At 41.0% G+C, this 23978-nt stretch overlaps 1 protein-coding gene across 2 annotated transcripts in view; it reads right to left on the bottom strand.

Annotated features, from left to right (window-relative positions):
• Positions 1–15384, bottom strand: part of ddx3xa (DEAD-box helicase 3 X-linked a) — a 33896-nt gene extending 18512 nt beyond the window's left edge. The window contains exons 1-3 of one of the 2 annotated variants that reach the window (XM_078409204.1): positions 15013–15384; positions 9885–9915; positions 7536–7586 (exon numbers count right to left, since the gene is read on the bottom strand). In XM_078409204.1, the coding sequence (XP_078265330.1) occupies positions 7536–7586; positions 9885–9915; positions 15013–15057 (127 nt within the window). In that variant the 5' untranslated portion in view covers positions 15058–15384. Of the gene's footprint in view, positions 1–7535; positions 7587–9854; positions 9916–15012 lie in introns of both variants that reach the window. The other variant, XM_078409203.1, reaches the window with a different exon arrangement.
• Between the last annotated feature and the right edge of the window lie 8594 nt (positions 15385–23978).

Below are 23978 nucleotides of genomic sequence, written 5' to 3'. Positions count from 1 at the left end.
AAGATTGCTTCATTGATATAAAATAATAAATATAACAAAATAAAATTCCAACTTTTCCCCACAGCCCTGTAAATATTTTTCAATTCACTTCAGCATGGACTATCAAAATCTAGGACCAGAAACAATTATTTGCCAGAATTCCTTCCACAACCCAACCTAAGGTCTCAATATCAACATTATACTCTGTACTGCAGTGAAACAGGCTCTTGATTACTGAACTAGAGAAAGCAGTGGATCATGCTAGTTCAACCCTGTAGAAAATAGAAAACAAAGTCTACACCAATTGAATTATGGAAAACTGCACATCTAAACAGATACCAATGGTGGTGGGGATATGGAATGAGCTGCCAGAAGAGGTACTTGAGGCATTTGAACTAGAGCAGATGGGGCACCTTGGTCAGCATGCACAAGTAGGGCAGAAGGGCCCCTTTCCATACTGTACAACTCTGACCATGTCAAATGTGTACTGACAGACTTAAAACTACCTTAAAGCCAAATAGGTAACTGCAACTAGGCACGGGGAAAATGGGTACAAGCAAGTTTGTTGGATAAACAAAAACCTTTGTTTCACACCAAACTGAATATCTAGGTTAACGTTGACATCAAAAATAGAAGGTTATAGCAGGCAGGACAATAGACAATAGGTGCAGGAGTAGGCCATTCAGCCCTTCGAGCTAGCACCACCATTCAATGTGATCATGGCTGATCATTCTCAATCAGTACCCCGTTCCTGCCCTCCCCATACCCCCTGACTCCACTATCCTTAAGAGCTCTAGCTCTCTCTTGAATGCATTTAGAGAATTGGGGACCGCATCTATTTACAATATACATTAATGACTTGGATGAAGGGATTAAAAGTACCATTAGCAAATTTGCAGATGATACAAAGCTGGGTGGTAGTGTGAACTGTGAGGAAGATGCTATGAGGTTGCAGGGTGACTTGGACAGGTTGCGTGAGTGGGCGGATGCATGGCAGATGAAGTTTAATGTGGATAAGTGTGAGGTTATCCACTTTGGTGGCAAGAATAGGAAGGCAGAGTATTATCTGAATGGTGTCAAGTTAGGAAAAGGGGACATACAACAAGATCTGGGTGTCCTAGTGCATCAGTCACTGAAAGGAAGCATGCAGGTACAGCAGGCAGTGAAGAAAGCCAATGGAATGTTGGCCTTCATAACAAGAGGAGTTGAGTATAGGAGCAAAGAGGTCCTTCTGCAGTTGTACAGGGCCCTAGTGAGACCGCACCTGGAGTACTGTGTGCAGTTTTGGTCTCCAAATTTGAGGACGGATATTCTTGCTATTGAGGGCGTGCAGCGTAGATTTACTAGGTTAATTCCCGGAATGGCGGGAGTGTCATATGTTGAAAGACTGGAGCGACTGGGCTTGTATACACTGGAATTTAGACGGATGGGAGGAGATCTTATCGAAACGTGTAAGATTATTAAGGGATTGGACACATTAGTTGTACCTGCATGCTTCCTTTCAGTGACTGATGCACTAGGACACCCAGATCTCGTTGTACGTCCCCTTTTCCTAACTTGACACCATTCAGATAATAATCTGCCTTCCTATTCTTGCCACCAAAGTGGATAACCTCACACTTATCCACATTAAACTTCATCTGCCATGCATCCGCCCACTCACACAACCTGTCCAAATCACCCTGCAACCTCATAGCATCTTCCTCAGTTCACACTGCCACCCAGCTTTGTATCATGTGCAAATTTGCTAATGGTACTTTTAATCTCTTCATCCAAGGACAGTTCCAGAATGTATTTTTTTTTATTTTTTAAATCGGAGACATTCTTGCAGTAATAGAACAATCCCAGTAGTTTCAAGCAGGCCAAAGCCACAAGAGAAAATAGAAGATGTAATGAATGATCAGGAAATAAAGGATGTTGTGGTCAAGGCATGATATTGCATAAACTGCTCTGCCCAAAAATATACATGGCTAAAAAGCACATGGCTCAAAATTGACTTGTGCAGCAGACTGGATGGTTAGGGTTAACAATTTAAAGTGGCAGATGAGAGAAATGCAGCCAAGTGCTTATGGTTTGCATAATTAGGAAAAAGCTAGAAGACAAAATTTGAGCCAAGGTGGAATCAATCATCCAGAGGTCTGCAACAAATTTGATTACGGGTATACCTAATAGAAAAGTTAAATCACAGGTGCACAATGATGTAATCTGGCAAGAATGTAACCACAATTAAAACTAAATGTAGAGGAGCACAGGGATGCAAGACTACTGATTAAAGTAACAGGTCATAAAATGGATCATGCACAAGTGTACTTTGCTGGGATAGAATAACTTGATATTCCAATTTGTATTCAGCATTCGATCAGATCATGGCAAAAAGTGCTACAGGTTACACCACTTCTAGATAACATAGAAATACTGAAGAGACCAAATTTTAAAGATGTCAACAGTTAAAATTCCATTCTATGGAACATTGTTCCTCCCCCAGATGGAGGTCAGACAACCAAAATTACTACGTTTAAAACTAATCAAGCACTCCTTGTGAAGTGCAAATAGAGGATGCCACATCTGAAGACAGGGAGGTGTACAAATTGATAGCATATACCATTTTAAAAGGACCAAGTCTAATTTCATGAAGCCATCATTAGCAGATAAGGTACAAAGCTGTTAAAGCCGAGATGCCAATGCCCAATGCAGTCAGAACTGACATACTGCTCATATGCTTATGTCAACCAAGATGTCAGTTGAACAACAGCAGATACCTAAAAAGCATTGGATTAGGTTAGTTCAAAGTGACAAGAATGTTCCCAAACTAGTGTAAAACAGTTGCATGATTAGCTAATTCACAAAGTAACTTAAGAATTGTACTTCACACAACAAACATGAACTTAGGAATGATAGGGTCATACAAGGTCAGTGATAAATTTTGGGATAACTAACCAGTTTCTTCAGGCAGGTTGAGAACACCAAAGCTAGTGTTGTAGTCACAAATCTGAGAAATGCAAGTCAAATTCACCAAGCTGGAATTACAATCACTGGCAACTGCAGGTCAAAAACTATTATTTGGCAACCAACATGCAATTTCGTCCCCTCCACCAGAACTGCATGAATCCACTGGCAAAACCTGCAGCTCTAAAAAAATTATTCTCTGCAAGAATAAGCAACTAACTTTCTTCACAAGATGCTGCACCAGGTATTTTCCATATTATGCTCACCTATTTATGTTACAACTTGTTAATCATAGCACAGATAACTAAACAAATTATATCCCCAAATTCAGTAGCACATGCATTGTTAGTATATGGTTCTGCTGCCATGCAGTGATACACTAAATGTTGCACAATGGTCCAGCCAGATAACTTCAGTTCTAATGGCCACCTGCTAGGGGTTTCTTTGGAAAGACAGCAACTGGACAAGCCATTGTTTGTAATATACCAACAAAAAACTGTTGGCAGTAGTGACAGGCCACCTACAAGCATCTCTCAATATCCCACCAGCATGGAACAGCTTTCACTCAGGAAGGCATTAAACTACAGTTGGCTTTAAACTTAAACTGGGGGGGGCAGGATTGGAAGCATTACAATTAAGACACCATAAAAGCTTTTTTGTTTAGAATTTAGTGCACTCTAAATTAATGATTTTAACATTTTGCTTGTTAGCATCCAGTGGAAGAGGGAAATTCTCCAAATTAAATTTGTTACTAAAAACAAATTTGTTAAACAATCTCTACAAAAGACTATGAGGCCACCATGCTTTATGCACACAAATGCATAGTACACTTACAAATCCTCAACATTGGGAAATGAGAGTGATTTGATCCAAGTGGATTATAAGCTGGAAAAGAAATGGCAACTATCAAAATTCGAGATGGAAACTAACTTGGTTTAAAAAAGTTTTAACAGACAAATTCACCCCCAAGAGTGATTAAACCCAGTCCATAAAATTGATGTTCTTTATGATTAAACACTACACCCAGTCAACTGACAAAACCCAAAGTGCATTCTTGACAGTAATTTGTTCAAAGTACAATATTGTGGGGAATGAGCACAACTCCTAGCTCAAGTACTTCTATACTTAAGATAATTCAAACATCTGCCTTTTACCACTAAGTTTGTCTGCATGCTTGCTAGACAGGAGGGTTGGGGATGGATGGTAGAAGGGATACTCTAGTAATGAGGAACTAACTAAATCCAGGAACAATTACATTTAACTGTTTAAAATCTGAGGACAAACAGGTTTTCCTAAAAATGGAACATCTTTAGTTAGAAATAAGACAAGCTCAAATGGTTTACGATTTTAGATCTTTGCAACAAGTTATAGAAGGGAACCGTCTTGATATACTTATTGAAATGCCTGCCCAACAATGCTTTTTAAAAGTACTTCTGAATTGGCTCCAAACTGCAGTGAAAACAATTGATTATAGGACTGACGTTCAGACGATTATTTAAAGGCCAGAGGAAAGCAACTATTTCAAAAAGTACAAGAGTCAAAAGGGGCACTTCCCAGGAACATTTAACACCTGTTACCCAAATCCAAGAGAATCTACTTATGCTCACTTAACAAGTATCTTAAATTGCACATACAGACCCTCTAATCATTACAAATCCACAGCATTTCAAAAAGTAGAATTCAAACCTATTCTGCCATTATCCCCATTGAAGTCGTTCAAGTTGAGTTAACATCAACAACTTACCCTGGACTAGCCATATCAAAGCAATGGCAAAGTACACCAACACCTCTTTTAGAAGGCTTGGGAAGTTCAGCATGCCCAAAACAACTCACCAATTCCTACAGATAAGTTGAGTAGAAGCATTTTATCACACTGCATTCGGTGATAGTTTCTTCCCAGTTGTTACCAGGCAACTGAACCATCCTATTAACAGCAAGTGGTCCTAAGCTACCATCTACCTCATTGGAAACCCTTGGACTATCTTAATGAAATTACCTTTCACTAAGCGTTATTCCCATTATCATGCATCTGTACACTGAACGGCTCAATTGTAATCGTGTATTGTGACTGGTTAGCATGCAACAAAAATGCTTTCCACTGGACTTTGAAACAAGTGACCATAAACTAAACCAAGAGCTAGATTTGAATCTGCCATTTTGTAATCTGAAATCACCATCCCATCATCTCTCCCCCAGACATTACCTCTTGGTCCTGCAAAACAGCTAATATGGCAAGGCTCTGGAACCAAGGGTGATAGTTTGCAAATCCTCTGGAACCATCCAGAGAATTTGAGGATTACAATCACATTCTCCAACCATTAAAACCTGATGTAAACCATCATGTCAACAGATCTGGTCAACCTTCAACCCTATTAGTCTACCTACTACTTCCTTGAAGTGAAGGAAAAGGTGCAGAACAACTCAATTCAATGGGCCTTCAACCCAAAATAGTACCTGTGATGACCCACAAATGCTGCCTGACCAGCTGAAAAAAGTAGGCCACCTAGCCCAAACTCTGCCATCATTTAATGCAAACAATTTTCTTCCAAAAGTTGTTCTAGTTATAATGCCCTGCAGGTCATTAAAATATGTTGGGTCTTCTACCATGGTCATCAATCCAAAATAATTTAGAATTTAGCAGCATTGCCAGTCTTCACCGCAAGGCATTTCCTGATTCTTGGGAGAAAGATGAAGCAGGAGCCTTGGGGATAATGTCTGTCCATGGCACCTGCAGCTCATCACAAAACAATGCATCAGAGAAAAGGCCTTGCAAAGAATGACTGTGGCAAGACTGCATTAGTTGACGACTTGGACAGAGGCAAATGACTTTAACATTTATTATCCTACATTTAGCATGCCTAAATAAAATTGACAAATTTCTGCAATCAATGTTACTATAAATTCCATAAGAGGGAATCTATCTCAATTTTTCGGTAGTGATTTGTGAATTCTGAGGGGACAAAAATCCATTACATGAACAGGGCTTACCTTATGCCTTTTCTTGTAATTACTTTAATAAGGTAATTAGCCACAGTTGGCACATCCTTCATGCAATTCCTTACAGGAGCATACCTTAGATTTACCCGAGCTCGATATCATTGCAGTAGCCTCAAACAAAAAAGTTACAAGATTCAAGCTTCACTCTCAAACTGGACCCATAAGTGTTATTGCCACACTTTCCCCAGGAGATCAGACTATGAAATCTAATTCCATTACGCAATACCAGGTATAAAAATACTTGTACCTTGGTTGATACCCCAACACTCAAAGAAACTGAAATCACTTCTAGATTAGTGGGCATGATGAAATATTCTTCTCAATTCTATCCACAACAGCAGTGTTCCAGCAGTCTTGCACTGCTGCGTAAATAGACCAATAACCTGCAAGTACGCAAACCACCCAAACACTTTTTTTTTTAAACTAGACAATAAATCTTCAATTTTCATACAGACTCATTCAATAAACCCTTACACAATCAGATTGAATGCAAATTGGAACCTCCTTAAAACTAGGTAGAAATAAAGAACTAAAGATGCTGGTTAATACACAAAACGACTAAGGGGTCTGGAACCGAAACATCACCCATCCATATTCTCTAGAGATGCTGCCTGACCTGCTGAGTTACAATAGCATTGCGTTGTTACAATTTAAAGTCAGGTGCCAATGCTGTTGGTCAGCACCAGCGAGCTCTCCTCCACCGGCAGCCACCGTCCAGCTCACTTTATATCAACTGGCTGACCGCACTCAGGCCACTGCCAGGATGTGTTCAGTCACCGTGGGGCTCCCTCTCCTCTCACTAGCTTTCACTTCTTCCTGTTAGCCATTGCTTTGTCCACACCGCTGCTCCCCCTCCAGAATCACTGAAGTCTTCAGGGTAGACAAAGCAATGGCCACAGAGGGAAATGGCACCTGGTGAGAACACCTATGATGGCCAAGCTTGCCAATGAACAAAGTGCTATTAACCGGACGGTGCGGCAGCTGGTGAAGAAAGGCCTGCACTTTGTGCAGGACATCAGTGAGTTGCCTAGGTGTTGCTCTCCACAGCCTTGCTCCATTTCCCAGTGTCACAACCAAGCCTGGGTGACACTTATAACTGAAGCAAATGGGAACACTCACCTGTTGCAATAACACATGTCATTCAGAAAACAGGACGAGCAATTGTGCATTGTTTACCCAAGTACAAGTTTACACATTGGGGAGTGCCTGTATAGCATTTGAGAAACTAGAGTGCTTATATCCACACAAATTTATGTTGGCTTTTGGATAATTCACATGGAAAACATTGCCAAAACAGGCATCTTAATGTTGAATTAGTCAAAGATACAGCTACAAGCATTACTGAATATTTACAGATTTAGTGGAATATAAAGATAATGGAGTTTAAGTTGAATCAGAGCATTGAGCACAAAAGATGACATGTAAAGCAATGATTTATCTACACGCACAAGCTTTACATGTTATATGCAAAATGTTAATGACCTGAGACAGTTTAGGTACCATGTCAATTCCCAGCAGTGCATAATATTCTCCTCCCCATAGTTTCCTGGTCATCTCCAAAAATAGAGAATGTCCTCGGGTCACTCATCAGTTCCATGAATGATATGACTTACCATTTTTGGATGCTTCTTTATTTCTTAGATGTGGAGGAATGTAACGACCTTCTAAAGATGGGGAAGAGGTAGATACAACATTGAAAATATTCAACATGAACAAAAGTCATTAATCTTAATTTATTTTAAAAATCTATTTAAGCAATTCCCAACATGAGATATACTCTTGACCAGAGGTTTAAAATTCTACCTCTAACAGAACAGTACTGTGATAGATTTGGAGACAAGAGAAAGTTAATTTAAACATAAGTTAAGTTAAAACAAAGTTTCATGCTGTATGCATTCTAGATGTTGCATATGCTTTAGTGGTTTAAGGAAATCCACGAGAATGTTGTAAATGCTTACTCAAGTTTAGGATTCAAACCCAGAGAATGGCTTTTCCCTATTCAGTGAACTGTGCAACCTGGGACAAGTTGATGCTCCTCTCCATTATGGCAGGGGTCATGTTTTGGGAAGGAGATTACAACTGATAGCCAGGGAAGTACAGAGCATTTTGTTGACAATGTATACCACAACTACATTGCAAGAAATCACAGTGGATGAGGTCATAGGCTCTGCTGACTTTGCTTCTGCTGCGACAGGTGCAATCAAATTAGCTGGAACATCCCTTCCACTATTCAAACTGGGCCGTGCAATCAATTGGGGGAATCTGTAGTGATAATGCTTTTCAATGTCAAGGTAGCAGTTGGAGGTTTGCTGGCAGTGGTTAATGTCAAGCATGTGCAGGGTCCTATTTTAAATAGGATTTCTAGTTGCCTGAATGCAAATATAGGTTTGATGCCAACTGGTTATTGAAACAAATGTCCCTGAAGAACCTCAACTAGTCTTTTAAAATGACTACTTCCATGGTCAGCATTACTCCATATAGCTTTTAAAAGCCACATTTTAACAATTCCACAACCACCATTGTCAGGATTTTGTTCATGTCTCCAGGTTACTTCTAATTACTGTAGTTAACCACTAACCCATTATCATACCTTGCTAGAACCCAAAGACACACCTTTGATTGCTTAAAAATGAACACCAATGACACCAAGGAAAAAAAGGACACTAACGTTTGCAGGCTACATCAGAAATCTAATTTGCTGCAGCCTAGCCCCTCGATTCCTTGCCCAATAATAATGAATATTTTTGGACGAACCCAACAACTTTAAACATGCTTTCCACCCAGAACCTGGTGGGTCATATTAAATTAAGCTAAGTAGAACATGTCTTGGATTTGCAAATGTAGCGCCAAATTTACAAAAATAATGGTTATGATCCTGATGTGCAAAGACAGCTGCACTATCCATAAAACAGCACAGGAACAGGCCTTTAAGCCCACATAGCAAACTCAACTTCTTAAAAAGGTTCTATCTATGCCATTCAATTTTATAAACTTCTACCAGGACTCCCCTGAGCCTTAAACACACCACAGAAAACAGTCCAACTGTGCCCAAACTCCCATTATAGTCAATACCCCCTCATCCACGCAGCATGCTGCTATACCTGCATTAGGCACCCAGAACTGAATATAGCCCAAAAGTAGCCTAACAAAGACTTCCAAACTCTACATTTTTGTCCAATAAGTCCTAGCACTGATCCTGGATGAATACAATGGTCCAGATGTCCAGCCAGAACACCCTTCCACCACAACCCACTGCCTTTGGATTCAGTTCATTATCCAAAATACTAAAGCCACTGTGGATTATGCACCATATTTTTTGGATGAGGAACTAAAGAACCACATTATTTTAGAAATTGAAAGAATTAACAGCCTTGGAAAAAAAGCCTCAGTAATTAGACGATAGACGACGTTAATCAGCACTTGCTTCTAACATTTGTGCAAAGACTGAACAAGGTAACAGAGCCTTAACTGTTATTGTGAAAAATACTTGCAGCTATTAAAAACATTTTTGAAAAGCCAGCAGAAGGGAAAAAAATGTGCCTGAAGTTCACTAACCCCTTAGTGCCCCTCCCCAATGAAAAGGTTTACACAAGATTGCAACTAATGGATCATTTTACTGAACCCATATCACCACCATCTGTCTTTAATGTTACGATAGGCACAATGCATTATATTATTGCAGAATAAGTTACCATATACTTTTCATTACACTATTATTAGCTCTATTCCTTTAGCTCTATTCCTTTGATATCCAGCCAGAACACCCTTCCACAACAACCCTCTGCCTTTGGATAAATCAGTTCAGAATCCAAAATACCCAAGAAAATTCCAAAGACAAATTAAGTGCAACCATTTTGGCACACTGGCATAATAGAAATGTAATGCAGTCCTGATCTCTAGATCACTGCTGTGGCAAAATAGCTGCTACTTACTACCAGCCCCTCCAGCACTTTGAGCATCACCTGAAGACGATGTCAAGTCTAGGCCAGCAAGCTGAAATAAATAAAATGCATATTAAAAGGCTTACAGTAGAAATGCCAACAACTTACATTATCATCCACGATTTAAATTGCTGTAATATTCTGGCTAATGTGCTGAGTGGGAAATTAAAGTCCGCATCAATTATACAGCACAAGACTACAGGAATTGGAATTTATAGTTATACGAGATATACAAGACTGAGCTCCTGAAAGGGCAGCATGGTGGCACACCATTTAGTGAAGCTGCCGCAGGAATCTGGATCCATGCAGTTTGGACAATTTCCAAGTATCTGTAAGGGTCTCTGCCAAAGTTCCACCAGTAGTGTTTAGCAATTAAAGGCAAGTATTTCATTTAAAAATTGCAGGGACCCATGGAATTGATACGGCTTCTCCCCAAAAGTCAGCAAAGATTCTATCGGCCAAATGCTTCCTCTTATATTTAGTTAGGAAGAGCTGCTCTGCATTAATTATTAGCGCCCAATGGTGTAGGAAAACAGAACTAGTGGTAATGAGTGATCGATGGTCCATGTAGACCTGATATGTCAAAGAGTGTTTCCAGGTTTTCTCTCAGAACTAAAATTGTAAAATGCTCAACTGAAATTCTCTAATCAACATCTGTAAACCAGTGCAATGCTTGCAAAGAGCCTCCAGGGGGCCCCCTTTAAAAATCTCAATACAAGATGTTTTTGTTTTCCAAATTTATCATTGAATAGATAAAACAAATCACTGTCTGCCATTTTAAGCAGCATTTACACCAACTTCAAGGCAAGGCAATGAACACAAACGTTTCACTCATTCCCATGATTTAAAAAGCACGGTGCAATTCCTTGGGAAGGATGAAGTATTCACAACTCTTTTCCTTAATTGCTCTCAAGTAACTTCTTGCAGTGTTTCTGTAATCCAAGCCACATGCTCTTACTTTGCTGTGTGACCTTCAGGAAAAACTAACATTACTTTTCACATTTGTCCATCTACATCCATGTAGCCACGAGCATTCTCATTCGGGCAAACTAGCAAATGAAAGACTAACAATTGCTCTGGCCTACAATTATTCATCTCAGTAACATAGCCATTTATATTCAACTACTCTTCAGCCTGCTCTAGTTGAGAAGATTTGTTCTATCACAACTCCCAAGCACACCCTAGTCATTTCTTCACCTGCCACACCCAATCCAAAACTTGTATCAAAATTCATGATCATAAGTGATAAGAGCAGAATTAGGTCATTCGGCCTATCAAGTCTACTCCACCATTCAATCATGGCTGATTTATTTTCCCTCAACTCCATTCTCCTGCCGTCCCCCCATAACCGCTGACACCCATATTAATTAATAATCTATTTATCTCCACTTTAAAATTACCCATTCACTTGGCCTCTACAGCCTTCTGTGGCAATGAATTCCAGATTCACCAGCTACAGAAATTCCTCATCTTCCTAAAGGAACATCCTTTTATTCTGAGGCTATGATCTGTCCCTAAACTCTCCCACTAGAGAAAATATCCTCACCACACCCACTATCCTGCTTTGCATTAACCAGATGTCTGGAAATACCTAAATACATTGAAGATGTCAGAGAATAATTTCAACGCAAAATGTCACCCACTCCTTCTCGCCAGAGATACTGGCTGTCCCACTGAGTTACTCTAGCATTTTGTGTCTATCTTCAGTGTAAGCTAGCATCTGCATTTCCTTTTCACACAGACCTCAACTTTGTTATTTGTCTTCAGATTAAGCATACTTGCACACATCCAATTTATCTTCATGCAGTATGTTTGTCTAACTTTAAACCTCATCCTTGTATAACCGAGTACTAATAGACTCAATTAATTATATAAATATTCATAATAAATGGCCATTCCCCAGCTCGACTATATTGATTTGGAATTCCTTCACAAGTAATTTGCACTCAAAATAGACAATAATAAAACCAAGATCACTGCGTGTGTATTCAAATGTTATGCTCTACTTAGTTTAGCAGTTATGTGCATTCCTGTCATCACACTTAAAATTCCATTAAGCATGTGTGGGTTAATGTGAAGATTTAGATAAAGTGTTTAATCTACAACTGGAAAAAACTAACAAGTTATTTACTACACATCCAGTTACCAGTATCTTTTTCACATGCTCAGATTTTCCCCCTTAAGTAGAGGCGCATTACCCCTTCAACATGCCAGGCATCAAACAATATTTTTTTTAATTCAAAATACATAAACCAAATAAAAAGATTGTTCTCTAGATTAAATTGTTCTAGATTCGGGACAATAGCTTCTTAATTCATAGTTTAACTGGTCATTTGTTTAGCAGCACAGTATGGAAACAAACCATGTCTTCTGGTATAAGTTGAGCATTGCTCACCCTCATAATAACTACACGGTTATTTCCCCAACCACTCAGGGGGGTTTTTTTTTTTTTACGCTGAGGGACTAGATTTTGCACTTCCAATTTACAAATGAAACTCTTGAGTGCAATAAGCCATCCTTTGTGGTGAAGTGTTTATTCAACGTCCGTGCCACAAATAAGCATACTTTTCGCTTATGGTGATGTTTAAAATGAGATTCCCCTGAACACTTAACTGACAGGATTGAGTAAAGGGGAAACAAAGGATGAAGATCCAGGGTTGAAGATTGTTTGATCTAAATTCTTCACAAAGGATGAAGCTCCAGGGTTGAAGATTGTTTGATCTAAATTCTTCACAAAGGATGAAGATCCAGGGTTAAAGATTGTTTGATCCAAATTCTTTAATAGTCAGTGAGCAATTTGGCTAGGAACTCCCCCACATGTTACTTTGATCCCAGTCCTCCCATGGCATTCTAATTTTACCCATATCTTGTTTCTTTAAAGCATCCTTCACTCAGCTCATTTGTAAACAACTTTTGACTGACATGTAAAAAGCTGCCAAAACAGTCACCAGGAGTTTCTGGAAATAGATTTTTCCTCACAGGTGAACAAAAAACGAATTGCTTAAATTGGCTCCAGAATAAGCAATGTAGTGATTTCTGATTTCCATGCTATTGTCCTAAATGTATTTTTTACTGTTTAAAATGGTATTGTGCCAATTACCAAGCATTCAAGTTTCTTGTCCTGTACAACAATGAACTCCATTTGAGGGATTTCAACCAAGTGCCCTTAAGACAATTTTGGGTGTCATGATCACAAATCCAAACTCAATGGAAATAATTTTGACAATTGGAGTCTTTTTTGTTGCGAAATTCAATAGGACATTTTCAAAGGGATACAAAACCTTAAAGTAAAACGCTCACTTTCTGGGTTCATGGTTGAAATTTGAAAATTGTTAAAAAGCTTTCGGATGTCATGAAGAGGGCATTGATCTCTCATTCCGTTTAGCTGCAGGAGAGCCTGGAAAGCCGACGACCAACTGCAACAAAACCAGCCCACGACTAATGTACCACCCAGCAGCATAACAAATTGCAGAATCCTGCAGGATAGAATTTGGCGATGAGGACATTTCATCAATGACGTACAAATGCACTCAATGCAAAGGGTCGCTAAGCCATGTTTCCTACATCGTGGGGCTCTGGTTCCATGAAAATTACCGCAAAGCGTCACGAAAAAAATGGCATCGCACGTTCGTTACGTTTACAGGAAACTTAAACCTTTGTGACGGTCCTTCCACGCCCGTCAGTCTTCGGGACGTATACACTACGATTTCGTCAGAAATTAATCACACCCTACTTCATTTTAATGTTTTACTTAGACTCCACCTCCTTTCAAGCGATTCATTTCATCTATTGTATTTTTTTTAAACACTACCTTCTCAACATTGAAAATAGCTCTGCAACCCTATCTGGAACCGAACTTTGGGGGGAGGGGAGGTGGTCCTTGATTCGGCCGCAGGGATTGAGGGCTCATGCTTCAGCTAATAACATGCTGCGCCAGACACAATGATGGCGCAGTTTCCTAGCGCACGGACTTCCAGTAAACAGGAAAACAGTAATCGATTCATCTAAAATTGGTTTGAAATATGCCGTTCCTTTGAATTTAAATGTTTAACAATAGAACGATTTTTTTTTAAAGTCGTAAATATAACTGGTTATTCAAAGGTCTAATCGGTGCATTTATTAAATTTGAAACGATCAAACCAAGTTATAGCACCAGGCCACTATGATCAGCTCAAGAAAAAAAATTCAAAGGAGGCCAGGCTTTCTGGTGAGAGTAATACGATAAAGTTATGTAATCGTGTCAAATAACCACAACGGGGAAAAAAATGAAAACAGAAGTAAAACCTGAAAAATGCAATTCAATATTTCGAAAAAAGAAAGCGATGGTAAGTTAAAGTTGGTTTTGAAATTGGTAATTTCATGGAATTGTTTGATCAACCTGAGTTCACCCTTTTCCTTATCCATCTTGAAAATATCAAGTTTGTGTAGATTTGGGAATGGAGGTGGTTTTCAGGGAATGCAATGGGATGCGTCGAGCTTTAAATGACGGGTTTTAAAACAAGTGCTCACGTGGAAATATTTAATCTGCTACTGTCGCCGGTGGAGGGAATAGTTGGCAGCTCACCACAAAGGCCGCCATTACAGGAGTTAATGTTATTTCCCAAAGTATACAATGGAAACCAGTCAATTCCTACCCCTTCGCTTTCCGAAATCTTGGTCAAAACCCTGAAGTGATACTCCACCGATGTTAAAATTCAATTGGATTTAAAAGTAAAAGCAGTGACGGGTTTCCGAAAAAAAACAAACAATCCCCATCTCCGCGGCCGAAGGAGACAAAGGCCCGACTATTTTTCCACCGCATTTCGTAACTCCAAGAGGGGGGGGGGGGGGGGGGAAGAGGGAGAGAGAGAAATCAGAAAGGACCTCAAAGTTAAGAAGCGGAAAGGGACAAGTGTCCCATTTTGTTTTTTTTTAACACTTTAATACATTAAAAACGAACTCCTCCCCGTCGCGGGGCGGCTCCGAGACACACAAAAGTCTCCATTGTCGGCGGACTTCCCGCAACCGGCCATGGAGGGGAGGGAGGGAGAAAAAGATAAAAGTGGGAAGGAATCCACTCGCTGCCCCCTCCCTCAACGAAACGCACATAAATCATTCAACATCACGCCGCCGCGGAAAGAGGCATCAAGTCAAGTTGCCGCTGACTCACCTGCTGATCTAGATCCAGTACATTTCCGATGGCCACATGACTCATAACGGAAAAAAAGTGGGGAAATTCTGACCAGGAAAAAAAACGATGTTATTTTATATTTTTCCCTCTCTCCCCCTTCGGGACAGGTAACAAAAAGGGTAATTGGGGTAAAAAAAATTCCTCTGAGGATTTCCTGTTCGCTTCTCGTTTTCTGTGCTCCACCGACGCAGAAATTAAGAGTATATTTATACACGAGAGCGAAATATCGAAGGAAAATACAAGGCCGAGCGCGCTGTTCCGGGAACGTTTCACTGTGTCCGCTGCCCCCGCCGTCGCTGCCACACTCTGCCTCTCGTCCCTTCGTCTCTCGTTATCACCACGCGACGCAAAGGCCGCCGGGAAGCCGGTCCGGCCACGTGACGCGGCTCTCGGCCTATCGGGTGCTGCGGCTTCCCTCGAGCGCGCTGCGGCTCCAAGACAAGCAACGGACGCCGTCTCGCGAGAGTGCTGTCTCACGCTGCATGGAGACGGTGGAGTGTCAATGAGGTACCTGCTCTCAAACACCTCAGCATTGCGACCGGTGAGAGTCTTCTTCCCCAGGAACTCAGTAATCTGTGATTATAATTCACTCTGTAACAATATCCCCTCCCTGTGGCAGTATCGCTCCCTACAGCAGGATCCTTCTGCTGTGGCAGGACCCCCCCCCTTTTTGTGGGAGGATCCCCTCTGGCAGGATCCCCCTTTCGGTGGCAGGATCCCCTCTGCCATGGCAGGATCTCTCTTCTGTGACAGGATCCCACCTGTGGCAGGATCCTCTCTCTTTGGCAGAATCTTATGCTGAAGAACACACAATCCTCATTCTCCCCCCCCCCCCCCCCCAAAAAACGAATTGGAGAGAACTTGAGCTGGAAAAATCTATGCTATGCTAAAAAAAATTGTTTCACTACAAACTAGAAAGATCTATTATCTGAAATAGTTTAATTAATTGTACAGTTCAGTGAGCATATATTGACGGGGTAATGTTCAAAGGCAAAAACATGAGACTGCGGATGCTGGAATCTTGAGCAAAAAGCAAAGGATAGGAGGAAATCAGCAGGGCAAGCAGAATATATGCAGGCAAATGGACATACGACGTCTCGGGTTGGGACCATTCTTCAGACTGATTTTTGAAGAAGGGTCTGGCCCAAAACATAGTATGTTCATCTCTCCATACAGATGCTGCCTAACCTGCTGAGTTCCTCCAGCACTTTGTTTTTCACACAAAAAGAGAGGGATCAATGTGGGAGTGGGGTGGAGAATTAAGTTCAATCTCCATTACCTCCACTTCAGAACCAAATCACTCCAACCTTGGTTATAAAGAGGCAGCTTGCAGACAATGCTCACGGAAATGCACATTGAGAGGCTGAGTTCAAGGTGTTAACAACTCATTCCTTGAAGCATAAAGGGAACAGGACTGACCCTACACCTTTGCAAGCTAAAGATCATCTACCAACATGTTCCAACTGAGCAACAACAAATGGTTCACAATAAGACCCAAGAAATTGTGAATAATTTTCTGTATCTTAGGATATGAGAGATCACATTCAGTGTACCAGCATAGATTTACCATCTGAGGAAAAGCCTGTTCAATAATCTAGATATCTGAACCTTACACAAAGCCCATGCACTACTAATCAGTAGTGGTGCTCTGCCTCTAGTACACTTGGCCTACTTGCACCAGATACCCCATAGCACTGCAGAAATACCAACATTTCTATATTTGCAAAATCCTCCAAAGGCAGCAGCAGGATAAGCGAACCAATTTCATAATTTTCTCCCAGCCCAACACTCCCAGGTTCCCAGGCTCTGATTGATTTCAGCCAGCTCTGATGGGAAAGCCAAACCATCTACATACCTCTTGACAGTGACTGGAACCAAACACTCTACTGTGAACCCCATGCTTGCAAAAAGATTTCCAAAAAGACAGAAAAGGCTTCAAGAATGATCTCAAAATGTCCTTGAGAAAATAACATCCTCATAATTGGTGGAATCCCAGGCCCATGATTGAGTTCTATTCTGCATTATCAGGGATACCTTTACAAGATAAATTGAATACATTAGATTGACAAAGGTGGCACTTACTATGAATTCATGGAGACTGGAATAATTTCTTGGAACTATATGCTATGGGCAAGGTATTTGAGATCTGGTCACATTCTGTATAACAGGAATAATTAATGATATCACAGGAAACATCCTCTGGGGAAAAGGGATCATAACATAATTTCATTTTCTGTTTGGTGGGAGCAGAATAATTTGAATATACTCAAAGCTAAAGGACAGCATTTTGGTTAACAGAGAAGTTAAGCATTATGGAGAATGGACAGGAATGTAGAACTGAGATCAATATCTGACTAGCCATGATCATATTAAATGGTGGAACAGCCGCAGTGGACTAAAAGACCTACACTTATGTTCAATTAATTATTCAATTGCCCATACTGTCCACACTGCTGCAAAGAACCGTCATCCGGTAAGTACACCTCCAATGGATGTGCAATGCACAGGAACTGGGGTAGAACACATCAAATCCAGTTGATTACTAACCCAGTCAATTCCCAATACTCTAAGTAATGGAAGTTGTCAATAACCCAATGTCCAGATGTTCCACAGGACAGTGTCCAAGGTGCTGTCAGGTGGCATTTGCACACCTATGTATCAATGCCCAGTATGGGTTTAATCAGGACCACCTCTCAAATGTAGCTATTTGGTACAAAGCATTGTACTAATAAACTAAATTGGAGAGATGAGGTGAGAGTGACTTCCCTTAATACAAAAGCAGCCTTTGGACTGAGCGTGATGTCAAGGTATCCTGGTAGAACTGAGATCAATGAGCATCAAAGGGGAAAGCTCCAGTGGCTTGCACAAAAGAAAATGGTTGTCGTTGCTCGACATCAATAATCCAAGACCCAGGAGTTCCTCAGGGCAGTACCCTCAGCCCAATTTAACTTCAGCTACTTCATGAATGACTTCCTTCCATCTTAAGGACAAAAGAAAGGATGATTGCTTCTGGAAGGCGTGATACACTTACCTGGATGAACGTAGTGTCAACATGTTACACAAAGTTTACCAACAGCCAGGTCAAAACTGCCTGCGTGATTGGCACACCATCAATTCATCTAAATATTCACTCTTTCCACCATCTGTGTACACTGGAGTTATGCACCCAGTCCACTCCTATAACACTTTCCAAACCAGCAACGGCTACCACATAAAAGAATGAGTGTAGTAGGTGCTTGGGAATACCACCTCCAAGCTGCACACCATTCCAACGTGGAAAATATATTGGCGGTTCTTCTGATCATTGGATCTAAGTCCTGAAACTTCCTACTGAACTGCACGAGGGTGTATCTTCACAGGGAGAACATAAAGGCATTCAGGGATCCTCACATTGGCAGTGACACTGATCCCCCCCAAAAAAAATTTTTTAAAGTCACTCCACACTGTGTTGGATTCTGAAGTCTGATTGGGCTGGGAATCATTTGGATTACACAGCAGGATCTTTCTCTGTGATTTTAGACAAAATACAAGACCAAAGTCTTGGGGAATTTTATCTTTTGATTAGAAGGAAAAGGGCAAGGTAGGTTATTTATTCATTAGGTATCACAAAATGCTGGAGAAACTCAGCAGGTCAGGCAACATCTAGGAGCGAGGGAATGGGTGACGTTTCGGGTCGAGACCCTTCTTCAGACTGATGTCAGGTCAGGGGGGCGGGACAAAGGAAGGATATAGGTGGAGACAGGAAGACAATGGGAGAACTGGGAAGGGGGAGGGGAAGAGAGGAACTATCTAAAGTTGGAGACGTCAATGTTCATACCGCTGGGCTGTAAGCTGCCCAAGCGAAATATGAGGTGCTGTTCCTCCAATTTCCGGTGGGCCTCATTATGGCACTGGAGGACGCCCATGACAGAAAGGTCAGACTGGGAGTGGGAGGGGTAGTTGAAGTGCTCATCCACTGGGAGACCAGGTTGGTTAAGGCGGACTGAGCGAAGGTGTTGAGCGAAACGATTGCCGAGCCTGCGTTTGGTCCCGCCGACATAGAGAAGTTGACATTCATTACCTCTTTTACGGTAATGCTTTTAATTATTTCTATGTTTTAATGTGAGTATCATGAACATTAAAAAATTTCCTTCAACTTTGAACCTAATTAAAGCTCTGAGGCCTACTTGCTCCTAAAATCTTCCTATGCCTTGCTGGATGCCTCTTTGCTGTGGTGTGCCAGCTTGTTCAGCCCTCCAAATCTGATCCAGGTGATTCAAGCAGCTGGACACTGCGGGCAGCAACAGGCCCTGATGCCACTGAATTGTGACTCATCAATCTAAATCAAGCGCTCTGTGAAACTTTTCAACATTTTATACATGTTAATTAACTCTTGAAATCTCTTATTCTCAAGAGAATATAAGCAAAGGTTATACATTTGGTCCTCATAAGTTGAACGCAGATAACAACCTGACAAAGCCACACTGCATCCAGTCCCTGTGCAATTTGTCTTGAGTTGCCATCTGCAAAATAAAAACAATATTGCTATTTCCTAAATCAATATTCTGATTTTTCATTTGCTTGGATCAAATGTTAATGACATTAATGAATCAGAAGGGAAACATATGTAATAACTTCAAATAACTGCAGTAATTCATTATCAATGCCAACAGACTTTGAATGTTGTATGAAGATGCAAGCATAACAACGTTATTAACTTCCAGGTAAGCTTATTGAGCACGAGGATGCAAGGTTACAATCCAAGCCACAGCTCACGAACAAGATGACTCCTGCAGATACCGTGCATGTGCAAGATAACTTCTTGCAGGAACGGCAAAACCTGACATGGACTGATTGTGGATTCTGTGTCTGATCTACACCCCCTTTCCTTAGCTCATGTTCCCTATTAAACTAAATATCATGCGAAGTGGTAAATATATCAAGCCGTATACAAAATGCAGTTACTGCTAAAATAGGCATACAAGGTAGGAGGTTCTACATACTAAATACTAGACACTATAGTATGGCAGAACAGGTGGGCAAGGTATATGCCACTTTGGTGCCTCAAAAGCATTTTGCTGCTCAGCTGACTCTTGTTCGGAAAGAATTTCCCAAAGTAATTAACCATCCCCAGAAACCTTTGCGGAGCGGGGACATCTGTTGGCACTGGAATTTCGCTGATTGCTGTTATTTTGGAAGGATCCGCTTTGAGGCCTTCACTTGTGAAAACGTGTCCAACATAGCTGACCTGGTTCAGCCAGAACTTGCATTTGAGTGGATTGAGCCTCAAGTTTACCTCTCTGGCACGGTTGAGTACTTTTCTCAATTAGCGTCGTGTTCTTCTACGTTCTTGCCTCCAATGAGTATGTCGTCAACAATGATCGCACAGGGATATCCAGCGAAAATCTGCTCCATGGAGCGCTGGAACACCTCACTGGCAGAGGTGAGCCCGAATGGCATCCTCAAAAACCTGTAGCGACCAAAAGAAGTACCAAAAGTGGTTAGCATCGAAAACGCGTGGTCAAGTGGAATCTGCCAAAAGGAGTTCTTGGCATCCAAGACAGAAAGCACCGTTGCATTTGACAGCCACTTCTTCCACCATGCGCATAGGGTGATTGGCCTTTTCAAAGCCATGTTCAGGTCTCTTGGATTGATGCATATTCTGATCCCCGATTGTTCTTCTAGTTGGTGACAACCATGGATGACACTCAATCGGTTGGCTCAGACACCGTAGTGATGACACCCAACTCCTGCATTCTGTCTAGCTCCACTTTGACTCTGTCCTTCATAGCCACAGGAATGCGATGTTCAGGACGAACAACGGTTTTCTGGCCTACAATGGCAGATGACACAGCCCTGCAGACACTCAGCACTATCGTCGGCCATGGACGGCCCTGCAAACAACGCATGCTGCCACATGCTGTTCACCCTTAATTTCCTTTCCAAGATGAGAGCAAGAACCATAGTTTTCTGGCCTACAATGGCAGATGACATCAACAATGAAGTACAGTCATGCTCTGTGTGTAACAGCACAAAGTCACACCAGCAGAAAGAACCACTTCTGCTGCATCCAGTTCCAGACCTGCCATGGTCGACAGTAGCAACAGACATTTTCGAATGGCACGGCCAGCAACACGGTGCTAGTGGACTCATAGTCCAGCTGGTTTGAGATCGACCTGCTTCGTGATGCTACTTCAGCAGCTGTCATTTTAAAACTCAAGAGACACTTCTCGGTTCACGGAGCACCACACACCCTTATATCAGACAATGGCAGACAGTTCACAAGCCAACGCTTTAAAGACTTTGCTACACAGTGGGACTTTACTCATGTTACCAGCAGCCCAGAGTATCCCACTTCTGACACCATGTATGAAGTTGCAAGAATAACAACAAGTTATTAACTTCAAGCTAAGTTTATTGAGCATGAGGATGCAAGGTTACAGTCCAAGCCGCAGCTCACGAACAAGATGATTCCCACGGATACCGCGCATGTGCAAGATAACTTCTTGCAGGAACGGCATATGCTAAAAGCTGACATGGACTGATTGTGAATTCAGTGACCGATCTACAAATGTCTTACCCAATTTGTCTTTCACATGGGGGGTTTTATTTTGTTTCTTGCTATAAATGGGGATTTAAATTTTTTAAATTGAGCCATTGGCCTATTTGGCTTACAAGGCTTTTATAGTGGTCTCTTGGCAAGAAGTGGAAAATCCTCGAGAACAACCTTGTAACTGTACCTACTCCCCAATGTGCTTTTTTTAATGTGTAGGAAGGAACTGCAGATGTTGGTTTAAATCGAAGATAAACACAGAATCCTGGAGTAATTCAGCAAGACAGGCAGCATCTCTGGTGGGAAGGAATGGGCACCCATTCCTTCTCTCCAGAGTTGCTGCCTGTTCTGCTGAGTTACTCCAGCATTTTGTGTCTAACCGTGCTTTTTCTTAATGGCACTTTCTTGTTGCTATTTACTATTGTTGATAGCCCTTTAAGTCTCTCTTTAAAAAACTTTACATCCTCCTCATTTGATATCTTTATACCAACTATCAGGCAATTTCTGGCAAAGAAGGTTATGGGTATGTCTCAAAAAGAAATACAGCCCCTCAGAGATGGCAATTTTAACTTTAAAGACCAACTGGTTTCTGTTTTGTGTATTTTGTCCAGTTTGACATTTTGTGCATTTGAAAGTTAGAAATTTGTTTTAAGTATTTTTGCTGTGTTTTTTTCTCTTCCTTCTCAGATTTGTTCCTCAAATTTATGCTAAGCTTTGTTGGAACAGTGGTAAGCTGAAAAAAAGTTCAAAGGTCAACTAAAGCAGGAGTTGCTTTTGTTCAGGATTTCCTAAAACTGAAGGAAAGACTGGAGTCTCACTTGCAGATTGAACTGAACCATTTCACAAAGATATGGTGCCATTTCTGATTGGTGTCCTTAGTTAACACACCATAGTTAAGATGAAACTGCATTTTGAGCAGGATAGATGGTACAATAAATTGAATCATGTACAGGTTTTTTTTAAAAATCTACAACATGGGGCCTAAATAGAGGAAAGGGATGAGGTAAAAGCGCATATTAGAACATTGAACAGGTCTTTAGCCCATCATATCAGATGTCATTCTGACTAATCCCATCTACCTGCATATCCCTCTATTCCCTGCCTATTCATTTGTCTGTTGAAATGGATCTTAAACATTGCTGTCTTATCTACTATCACTCCCTTGGCTGTGTGTTCCAGGCACCTACCTGACTATTTAAAAAAATAACTCGTAATTCTCCTTCAAATTTTCCCCTCACCTTAAACATAGGCCTATTATTTGACATTTCCACCCTGAAAAAAAAGACTATCGCTCATAATTTTATATACTTTTATCAAATCACCCATCAGTCTCCGATGATACAATGAAAGCCATCCTAGTTTGTCCATCCTTTCCATATAGTTTCTTATAACATCCTAGTGATTCTGCACCCTCATCAAATCCTCCAGACCTTCCTTATAGTGTGACAACAGGAACTGCACACAATACTACAAATGTGGCATAACCAGTTTTATACAGGTGCAACATGACTTCCAACCTTTATACATAATGCCCTGACCAATAGAGGCAAGCATGTTGTATGCCTTCTTTATCATTCTATTCACTTGTGTTGCTGCTTTCAGGGAGTGATGGACTTGCATTCCAAGATCCCTCTATACTTAAATGCTCCAATTAAGCAAAGTTGAGGGCCATAACCAAGCTGTCTATTGGACAAGAGTGGATATTACAGATGGCCATTTCCCATTTATGCACCACTGAATTGTCCTGAGGGCACTAGTGGTTCAGAATAAAACTGCCAAAATAATAATGCATCAGTGAGCAGACTTCTATAGTACCATAGCCCAGCGTTGATGACAAACCTATATCCTCAGCACTGTACATTCTGTACAATAGAATGTAACCAATGTTCTATACCCATGGTACGGTGGCAGTCTTGTACTCCGGTAGACTACTGTACCCCAGTACAGCTAATCTCTAATTTGACCACTCTGGTTTTGAAGGCACAATCACTAATTTAGTTGCAGGAGTTTCCCTGGTATGTGGCACTATACTAAAATATGCCAAGCATTTACTGTTCATAGAATTTACATCGTACAGTTCAGATCTATGTTACTTAATACTGGTTAACACAAAGCATGTATTCCATCTTCTGCAATTGTTTTAAAAGGTGTGGCTAATTGTGATGGAAGAATTAATCAGAGGGCAGAAATGCTACAAGGGAGTGAAAGTGCAACAGAAGATGTGTTCTCTGGAGTATACTAGAAGTATTGGGAATTAGGGAGACAAAAGAGACAACAGATGTTGGAATCTCAAAGGAAAAATGGAACACTGGAAGAACTCAGCAAGGAGCATCTGTGGGAACAAAATGTGCACATTGACGTTTGGGGACTGAGGTAAGAAGAAAGATTATTGGTATATAGCAACACAATGGAG

This window comes from Rhinoraja longicauda, chromosome 12 (genome assembly GCF_053455715.1).
Source record: "Rhinoraja longicauda isolate Sanriku21f chromosome 12, sRhiLon1.1, whole genome shotgun sequence".
Classification (NCBI taxonomy): domain Eukaryota; kingdom Metazoa; phylum Chordata; class Chondrichthyes; order Rajiformes; family Arhynchobatidae; genus Rhinoraja; species Rhinoraja longicauda.
The sequence above is the reverse complement of the archived record's forward strand: the minus strand, read 5'-3'. Positions and strand labels throughout refer to the sequence as shown.